General features: G+C 43.0%; 1 protein-coding gene across 1 annotated transcript; it reads right to left on the minus strand.

Moving 5' to 3' along the window:
- Positions 1 to 8,055: 8,055 nt before the first annotated feature.
- arl4d (ADP-ribosylation factor-like 4D) lies at positions 8,056 to 10,481 on the minus strand. Its single transcript, XM_080834960.1, has 2 exons — positions 10,344 to 10,481; positions 8,056 to 9,407 (listed from the first exon to the last, which is right to left on the minus strand). The coding sequence occupies exon 2, from the start codon at positions 9,272 to 9,274 to the stop codon at positions 8,672 to 8,674; it is 603 nt and encodes a 200-aa protein (XP_080691086.1). The 5' UTR covers positions 9,275 to 9,407; positions 10,344 to 10,481; the 3' UTR covers positions 8,056 to 8,671.

A 10,481-nucleotide genomic window follows, 5' to 3' on the forward strand; every position in this document is an offset into this window, starting at 1 on the left:
CATTCATAATCCACATAGCATAATCCAAATGTCTCCTCCCTAGCACAGCAACTCCAGTCAATCAAACAATACCTCGACAGTCAATTGCAATTAATTGGAATAAGATTAATTCCAGACTTTCAGTGATTCCACACACAACTAGTCATGTGAAATAGTATGAATCGTTCAGAAATATGGATGTACAAGCAGATTTCTCACCAAGCATCTGCCTCCTCAGGATTCCCTTGGTTGGTATCGTAAGAGATGACTTAAGCTTCACGCTAAAGCTGCACTAAGCTGTAATGAGGTTACCTGATTAAGGCCCCCTGAAGAACTGCTGAGTGAGACGGTTCCTTTATTTTTTATGGGCTCTGGCCAGAAATGAACCATCCTCATTAACTTAATGAAACCAGCATTGGCCCTATCTGGCTCTTTTTGCAGACCCCCGGAAAACAATTTCATAATCATGTGGACCTTCTATAAAACTAAAATACATTGCCTGGCCAGGCCATCGCCTCAAGTAAACCACATGCTCTTGCATTTAAGGTTGCTAACAACCATGAAGTCTAAAGCTAGGCATCAAAACACAAATAGATTTTATTGATTTATTCCTACAGAGCAACATCCCAGCTCCCTCAGGCAATTGTGTGTTTAAAAACACACACATCTTAAAAAAAATTCTTCAGCATGCTGAGTCTGGGTAATACATATTTTTCTATCTCTGCTTGACAACAGCGGCAAAACAAGCACATATAGCAACCAATTCTGGGTCAGTTCCGCTTAGGACTGCGGACTCGGGGACTGTCGTGTGTCTCCCTCTCCACCACACCATGTTAATCCGGCTCTGTGGCGGCCGTGTGAGTGCAGTGCCAGGCCAGATGGGGTGGCTGGGTAATCCAAGCACGAGTCAGTGCTAGGAGCAGTCTTAGGGAAAGACTGCAGCTGAATTGCAAAGAAAGAAAATGCTCCGAAATACTAACCAGCAGAAAAATCTCTTGATGGCACTTGACTGTGATAAGGAGTACCACAGGGTCAGGGAACTGAGGATATGGTTTATAATGAGGGGAAATTATGCATAGAAATCTCTTGCTCTGCATTTCACATATGTGATCTTTTTCTCTCTTTATCTTTCCCTCTCTCTTTCTCTTTCTCTCTCTCTGCATTTTCCTATGACACTAATTAACATCTAAATAATCCCAGTGCAAATTAAAAGCATGGTGTCTTCAGAGAGAGCCTGGGAAGAAATCAGGGAAGAGACCGTACAAAAGAAGCCTTACCCTCTGGCCGTCGATTATCATGAAAAATGGTCAAATTGTCATGGGAACTCCTGAGCTTGTGGAAACCATCTATCTTAGTCCAGATTCAATCTATAAATACATTCTGCTATCAAGATGGTAATCTGAGACTGGCACAGAACATGGCCAAGTCACGAACAGACAGAGAACGTTTCTAAATAGGCTTCTTAATGAGTTGTGTTGTGTTTATGTATGTGGTGTGTGTGTGTGTGTGTGTGTGTGTGTGTGTGTGTGTGTGTGTGTGTGTGTGTGTGTGTCTTACATTTTCACATTAAAATTTTAATTAGTGGATTCGTGTTGCTCTGTGCCACCCCCACAGCTGAGTTATGGCTGACTCATGGCATTAATGCTGCAGTATTTACATTCAATAGAGTCACGCGTAACTCACCGTGGCCTCACAGATCAATCACCTCGCTGGCAGTGGCCAGGGAGCTCAGAGAGTCTGAATATGAATCACTGGACTCAGATCTGGGCTCAGTTGACATTATTAATTTGAGTCTCGTAATTAGGTGATTAAACATAGTTAAAAAAAGCAAGCCCAGAGATGCATCATAGCCTTTTGATGTTCATGCCAGGCAGGACAAGAGTTCACACTTTAAAGCGTTGGTTGGTGCCAACTTTCACAGTGGCGTACTGAAGGCTCTGTGGTTTTATAAATCCAGTGACTCTGAACACAGAGTAATGTCCTGAAAGCAAGAAAGAAAAGAAACAAAGACAAAATAAGGAGAGAACGAAAAAGAATAAGAAAAGAAAGAAAGGAAGACAAGCAATGAGAGCGAGACTGGGACACTGTTAGCATCACTGTGTGTCCCCTTTGAATAAGCCCAATGGATTTATGAGCTAAGCTCCTTTCACCCTGGGACACCTCTCCTGGTCCTGCCCAGCCCCTCCTCAGGATCTCACCCTGGGACCCCTGGGACCCCCCGCTCCATTTTCAGCGGTCAGTGGCAGCTTTATGGGCCACGGGGAAAATATTGCAGGTTGAACAAATCCCCGCCTCCCAGCGTTGGTCGTTGCTGCGGCGATAAACACTCTCGCCGCCCCCACACTGAAAGGGAATCGTCCACAGGCAGCGGCAGGAGAACAAAGCCGAATCACGGCGGCCTCCACCACGAACCTGAGCCCACAGCCCACAGCAGTGCATTCTGCACGCTCATGAAAACTCCAGAGAAAACAAACTCTGATGCACTTTGCTTTACACTCTGTGCACTTGGCAGCCTTGTTGCAGGAGGCAAGCCAACAAGGAAGGTATGGAGGCGTGTGTTATGAAACTGTGTTTAGCACTGACACACACTATTGTGGTGTTCCCCCAACACAACCACCACAACCACCACCCCCACACACTGCCCCGTGTGTCACCCCGACTAAGAACCAGGGCCAATCAAAAAGGCAATTAAGGCCTCTTGCACAGCTCTGGGAGGTCACCCCTGGTAACAGTTGCCGTGGTGATAAATAAGAAGGTCTGGGCAATTTGAGACGCTGGCCATTCTAAATGGGGGGGCTCCTTCCATCGCACCTATGCAGCCTTTGTGATGTGTGAAATTACCAAAGGGAATGGACTCAGGCTGCACTCAAAACTTTTATGGGGCTGAGTTCTCTAATCTAGAGCCCATCGCCATAACTCTGACTCAACATCAGTTAAAGCCAGTAGTAAACAGAAGGTGTTTGCATCACTACCACTTGGGCTCTATTCAAACCTCCTCTAGAAACACTCACTCAGTGCATAGCTACCAGCTATGTTTTAATCTGTTTTTTTTTTTGCAGACTTGAAAGTGGCCCCACGAATGCAAAAAACTTTTTTTGCAATGCCTTTAAAATGCATTAGATTAAGTTAAGTGAGCAGAAAAACGAATGTTGTTAAGAGTACGACTGACTTTGAGCTAACTTTGTTAACTGTGTGGGTGCAAGTGAATCAAGTGTCCGCCAGCAGTGCCTCAGTACATATAGCGGACTGACCCGTGTGCTGCTGAGGTAAACCCACAGCGGAATCAACAGATGTGGAGATGCTGCCACTGAGGCCTGATGGTAAGCCAGTCTGCAATGCGTGTGACATGATTCCAGGGAGGCACCTCACCTGTCAGCATGATTCCCTGCCTTAATCTCACATAATCCCATTAGATCTCTCTCTTGGGTTTTCTTGTCTTGTCAAGAAACCAGCTCCAATATCACAATAGCTGGCAGTAATGGGGCGGTATCTCTATTTTATCTGTTTTATTTATCTGTTTTTTGTTTGTAAAACCTGTGCAAACACTAATAAAGCATGGCTTGCCTGATTTACCTCTGATATAAATTTAGCATGAACCTTCATTTGCATTCCCTCTTGTAGCTGGTAGGCTGGTAGACTAAACTGTAAACAACACTAAAAATGTAGGTAAGATTAGGAGCAAGAGTAGGTCAAGAGTTTGTTGTTGTAGGAGTAATGCCAATATTTAACCTGTACTGTAAATCGCTTTGGATGAAAATTTTGTTACATAAATAAATAGATATAACATTGTATTTAATTGTAATTGTCACACTAGTTCCTGGTGTTTCCTAATGTAGTAAAAGGGAATTATTTAGTTGCCTTAGTCGTGGTAGCAGACACAAGTTCCTCCACTTAAGAGATGTTATCTGTGCTGTTTTAGTGTTGTTCTAATGTACACTCAGCACCTCTGGTTGGGCTGTTTTTCATCAGTGTTTGCAGTGAAAGGAACGTCCCGTCTGCAAGCACGGGGTGTGGGGAGTACAGCTTTAGGCGCATTCCAGCCATGTCTGCCCTACAGTGCGACCCCATGCGAGGGTCATTAGTCAACTTTATCTGCAGCCAAAATTCCACAGTGAGAGCGTCTGGTACTTGTTTATCCAACCTCTTTAATGAAAACATTCTTCCACAATATGGTGCACAAAAAAAAAAAAAAAACGCAATATGCAACATTTGGCCAAAGGCTGTGCCAACGTGGAAACCCTGGGATGTGTATTCCCTGCAACTGTAAACAATGTGTTTTGGTGTTGTTAGTATCTCTGAATTTTACACAACTGACCTGCTCAACTCACCCGGACAGAAATTGGTGCGAGGTGAACAAGCTCCACTGCCTCCTGGGTTTGGGTGGATTTAAGGAATGCGCACAGAGAACATTTTGCAATCGGCTGGGGAATTTATTACATAAGATATCTCTCTTGTTTTGAAAAGCAAAGCCTTTGAAATGTGCTTTGCAGGACAAACAGGCCCTGTGTAGTAAATGTCCTGCTCAACTCTCGTCGAAACACAGAGGCTGTGGCCATAGACAGAGAGTTCATACAATTTGAAGCAGGAATGGCTAACAATCCAGTGTTGAGGCTTGAATCACTCACTCATCAAATGGCTAACAACCTGATTCATTTATTTACTTTTGTTGCCAGTACTTTTTTGTAATAATTACAGTGCATGAAATGCCCTGTATTGTTATTCCTAGGCTTCTTCTTCTTCTTCTTATTCTTGTTACCTTTTTCTGCGATTAATTCAGCCCGAACCGCTTAACGTAGAAACTTCATTCAAACTTTGTCGCGTAGGTCTAGTAAACGACACTTATGCTATGTATTTTTCACTTTTCTAAACTTCATACTTTTCAAGATAATAAAGAAAAACGAATATAAATTTCTCCCATTGACTTACAGTGGGCCATTATGACATCATAATAGGGTCTTTAAACTGGCTTGCACCTGTGCTTTACTGACACCTGTGCCAAATCCAAAGAACCTCTTCTCTCTCTGTCCCTCTCAATTTAACTGTAACTAGGAACATTAAGACACCATCCATTCTCTATTTTTTTTCTCTCCATCTCTCCATCTTTCTCTCTCAGTCAACTTTCTCTCACACTCAATCTCTCTTCTTCACTCCATTTTGATCTCCTTTTTTCAATATTTTCACTCTCTCTTTATCTCTTCATCCAGAGCCACTCTGGTTCACTCTTCTTTCCTTCTTCCACTCTTCATTCCTTTCTTATTTTCTTCTTCCATTTTTCTTTCCTTCTTCCACTCTTCTTGCCTTTCTTTTTTCCTTCATCCACTCTTCTTTCCTTCTTCCACTTTTCTTTCCTTTCTTCACTCTTATTTCCTTCTTACACTCTTCTTTCCTTCTTTCACTCTTCTTTCTTTTCTTATTTCCTTCTTCCACTCTTCTTTCCTTCCTTCACTCTTCTTTCCTTTCTTCTTTCATTATTTCACTCTTCTTTCTTTTCTTCTTTCCTTCTTCCACTCTTCTTTCCTTTCTTCACTCTTCTTTCTTTTCTTCTTTCACTCTGTTTTCCTTCTTCCACTCTTCTCTCCTTTCTTCACTCTTCTTTCCTTTTGTCTTTCCTTCTTCCACTCTTCTTTCCTTTCTTCTTTCCTTCTTTCACTCTGCTTTCTTTTCTTCTTCCTTTCTTAACCTTTGCATTTCATGCACTGGTATTTCCTTCAGGAAATGCATTTTCTAGTTATTACTGAACTTTGATTCCTTTGTAAAAGTTATAATATATCTCCTCCACAGACTGCTAATTTATTCTGACTTCAGTGAGTGAAATCTAAAAAAATCCAACTGTTCACTAGATAAATTGATGGCTGGCTCATCATAAATGAAGTGGGGCTACAACCAACATCCCATCTGTCAAAAGCCCTATTAACTCAGCTGAGTCCACTCAGACAACCAGAGCAATGTCCCAAAATGTTGCGACAACAACCCTGGTTTGTGAGTGTAATTAGACAGCGGAACTAATTACTCCCATTAAGGAAGAACTGAGAGAACCTCCCAAGGCAAATCAAGCCACTGCCACTGAAAGCTGAACTCCAGTGCTGTGCAGCACTACATTTAAATTTCCTGCAGCACCAGTTGTGTGTGAGGAAAGAGAAGAAAGAGGGGGAAACCTTGATGGCACTGCGGAAAAAGAAATTCAACAGTGTCTGAGGAGAGGGTATGTTAGTTTTGCGGTTTAGGGGACAGTCTCAGTTCTTAATTGGATGGCTCTGTGGGGTGCCTATCTCTCCTTATCCCAAGGCTGGAGGAGATAACATTGAAAGGGCAAGTAATGGGCTCAATGTGGCCCAGCCACAGGCCTGTGAAAACGCCTATTTGCCATTTGTTCTCCGATGTAAAGGTCAACTCCTATTGATTTCATATCATATTGATGGCCTGGGGTTGCATAGATAGGTGTCACTTTTCCACCATTGTTGGTAATTGCGTATTGCCCTGAGTGATCAGTGACACCATTACGGGCCTAATGTGAGAATGCTGTGCCTTATCTGTCTGAAGCAGATGCAAATGACATATTGATGGGTAAGGTGACATGAGGCCTGTGATCTTTAACCGATGGTATTCAAACGTCTGGGTGATGATTTCCTGCAATGGAATAGGATAGATAGAGCATTAATGGTGAGGGGAGCTTGGCTAAGATAACACAAGCCCTTGAGGATGTAGAAAGGAGCATCAAAATGCTTAGTCTATCAGAAATCGCTTTACATTTAGCAATGTAATGGATATAATAGAGTTTGAGTTGGGGGCAAGCTTGAGCGTTATTAATACGTCTACTGATCCCAGTTCCCCTGACATTATAAGTTCTCCTCGAAAGCTCCACCAAATAAATCAATTGGGTTTCTGCTGCCCTGCTCCCAGCAGTGTGGTTTAACTGAAAACCAGATCACTGATTAATCCAATCACAGCAAGGGCAGCTGGTTGCTGGGAAAGTCAAAAATAATGTAAAAGGATTTGGTGCCATTTCATGAATGTGTTTGTGCCTATTTCAGTATGTGGGTGTGTGTGAGTGCATATGAGTATGTGTGTTTGTGTGTCTGGGCAGGGGGTCTCCAGTCGCTGAGCCAGCAGTTGTTTACGATCGGAATGTGGGGGAGACGGATGAGTGCTTAATATCCTCTAATATCATTATGACCTTATTGCTAAGCAACCAAATACTAGACTGAGGCCTAGACTGCCACATGTGCACTGGTGGCTTTGTCAAAGCCTCTCACACACCTAACCCCCCTCCCTGGTGAGGGCCAGGCTGCCTTCATTGTACTTATTAATATTTATGTTTAGGCTGTCTGAAGAGTGCACTCATAATGCAATTTCCTTGACGAGGTGTTTATCCTCCACAAATATTCCCACAGGAGATATAAGAGAATGATGGAAATGCATGTGTCAATTCAATTCAGTCCCCAGAATGCCATTCACTCAAGAGTCTTTGTTAAAGGTTCAGACATAAAAGATGCTACATTTCCAACTGTACCGAATCGCCATGTTTGTTACAGTGAGAAGACTTCTGATGTGCTCACTGTAGGAAATTGTCATATGATATTGTATAAACTATTAAGCCTCAGATAGCCACTCATCAAACTGCCATTCTGTAGGTTTCCTGCAGGGTATCCATACTGGCCGGGCATTGACTGTATCGTCCTGACAAACAGGAGAGCATCTATAAATAGCTTCAAAGGGCTGGCCATTTGAACATAGTTATGTTTCATGGCCCCCAGGGTGGACTGTGTACTTCAGTAATCTTATACCTGTTATATATGCTAAACATGGTAGGATTCATAGCCAGAGGGGGTTCCATTAATGTGGTGGCAGAAATAGCTCGGCTTTGCAGTGGAGGAGGACTATTAAGAACATGAGAACATGTCACAAGACATTGCTTCATAGTAAGTATTTAGTTCAGCAAACCGGTTTTACTTCTTCTCAGTTGGATCTTATAACAATGTATTCTTATAAACATATATATTCTTTCCTATAACAATTAAGGTGGTACAGAGGTAGAGAGAGAACAGATTTGGCTATTGATACATTTCTTGTGTCAAAGTCCTTGATAATTTATTCATTCCTTAGCATTACAAAAACTATGTACAGCATGTAAAAACAGTCCTTTTTTCCAACTAAAACCTGTCTTTTGTGACGTGAAGGGATTTCACTTGAACTGTTTATTCCACAACTACCAAAACATAACACTTATATGGCCTTTTTTTATACCAGCCAAGGCAGTCAGGCTAATACAACTGAAAACAGGCATCTTTGTGAGGAGCAGCTGACAAAAGAAACCTATGTGTTGCCAAGCTATGGGTCTACATACAGCAATCTTGCTGGAGGAAAGAACAGAAAGGCATAACAGACTTCAAGGGCTTACGATCCTGTTGATGCTAGAGCCTATCATAGGTATCACATTTTCCTCAGATACAAGGGGCAGCTGCAGAGAGCAAAAACACTAGGTAATGAAAGAGGAAGCAGTTCAATACTGTGTGACACATATAGGTCAAATCCATTTTCTCCTGACCCCTGGGCCATCTGGAATAGGTCCTTTGTTCAGGGATTTACCCATAGAATCCTCCTTGAATGGTTGAACCCCTCTCACTGGAGTTTCTCAGGGTTAAGATGAGTGTGTTACGATGAGATGACCCTCCCTTTGCGCAAAAGCAGCAGCTCATCTCCTCTTCTTACTGTGCTTGACCATCTTCTTCCTCTTGAGGATCATCTCATAGAGTCTCTCCAGGCCGGTCTGGAGGCCCTGGCCGTCAACGGCGCTGCAGCCCTGCACATGGTGCAGCGTGGAGGCGCTCAGTTCGTGCACGGCCAGCACCTTCTCCACCTCAGCCACGGCCAGCGCGGCCGGAAGGTCCTGCTTGTTGGCCAGGATAAGCACGGGCACACCCTGGTTCTCGGACGTCCGGGTGATCTTGTGCAGCTCCACCTTGGCCTCCTCCATGCGCTCCGCCTCGGTCGAGTCCACCACAAACACCATGCCGTCCGTGCGTCGTGTGTAGGACTTCCACAGCGGACGAAGCTTATCCTGACCGCCCACGTCCCACACTTGGAAGGTGATAGCCCGGCTGTTCCCCACCGCCACTTTTATTTTCTCTGTGTTGAATCCCTTGGTGGGGATGGTCTTTACAAACTCCTTCAGCTTCAGCCGGTAGAGGAGAGAGGTCTTGCCAGCCGAGTCCAGTCCAATGACCACCACGTGTATGGACTGGAAGTTAGGCAGGAACGGTGTGTTGGGGGCAATCTCTGTCAACTGGTTTCCCATGGCAACTTGTTTTTCTCACCCACTTCGGTGAGACAGCAGACTTGTCTTTGTTGCTCTAAGTGTTTGGCATTTGCACCTACTTCAAAGGTACCGGGGGAGACAGGAGGGCACCAACTCTGGAGTCACCATGAACCTTATCAAAGCACAAACAAAACAACAGGTTAAAATCACAGACGTGATAGTTCGCACAGTCTACCAGTCTTGTACGGGCCAGCAATACGCAATTAATCAAATGGACCACTTTTGAATACATGAACATAAGAATTGAACATCTTTACAAACTTAACTCTAAACCAACCATTAAAGATACAGGGTTTAAACTGAATAGGCACTAAATTGTATTACATGCGATACCCATGTATAACAACAATAAAAATATATTGTGGTATAAATCGCAGATATTTGTGTTTGCCTTCCATTATAGGTTAGTCTATGATTGGCGATTTAGAACAGGAAGTATTATAGGGTGTCTGTGGTTGTTGTCGTTGCCTATTTGCTCCGCCTAATCCTCTTAAGATAGCTAAATCGAAATGGGTTTCTAAAGGCAGTGGATGTGTATCTCAAGTTAGAAATATTGTGAATGAAATGTTATCATATGCGCTTCCCGTGCAACCTGCGATAGGGCAGATTAACTAACTATAATCCGGTTGTTTTGGCGCTGTATTCCACGTCTGCAGACTATTTGCTTGAATACAAACAACAAGGGAAACAAAACTACCCTATCAATGACATTGTGGGCTATATCAAAAATTAAGTAATGCACTTTATTATTTGCTAAGGGTTAAAAATGCAGTCTTATTCGTGCGTTTGGTCCACCTGACATATATTCTGCTATCTTTTTTTAAGTTAACCTTAACCTCAAAGCTAAATCACAGAATTAATAATAACCTTATTGCAATAAAACCTAAAACTGTTACAGTCATTTGACACGTTTTTGGTTTACAATCTATTTCAATTATCTGTTTTGCCGGTGTATCAGTTTCCAGCACTGATAACCTTATGAATACCGCAGTGCCAAATTACGTTTTCATGGGCAGTAAAATATAATTCTCTTAAACGGACTGCTTACCTTAATGCGATTTATCCCGTGTATGGTAACATTTTCCACAAAGGAAGACTGTCGGAATATCCAGTTATGCCAATACGACTCAAAAGCAGATCATTTTTCCGTGATAAGGTACAACCGTCTCCACTGTCCCCTACTGAG

This window comes from Sprattus sprattus, assembly GCF_963457725.1.
Source record: "Sprattus sprattus genome assembly, chromosome: 3".
Classification (NCBI taxonomy): Eukaryota; Metazoa; Chordata; class Actinopteri; order Clupeiformes; family Clupeidae; genus Sprattus; species Sprattus sprattus.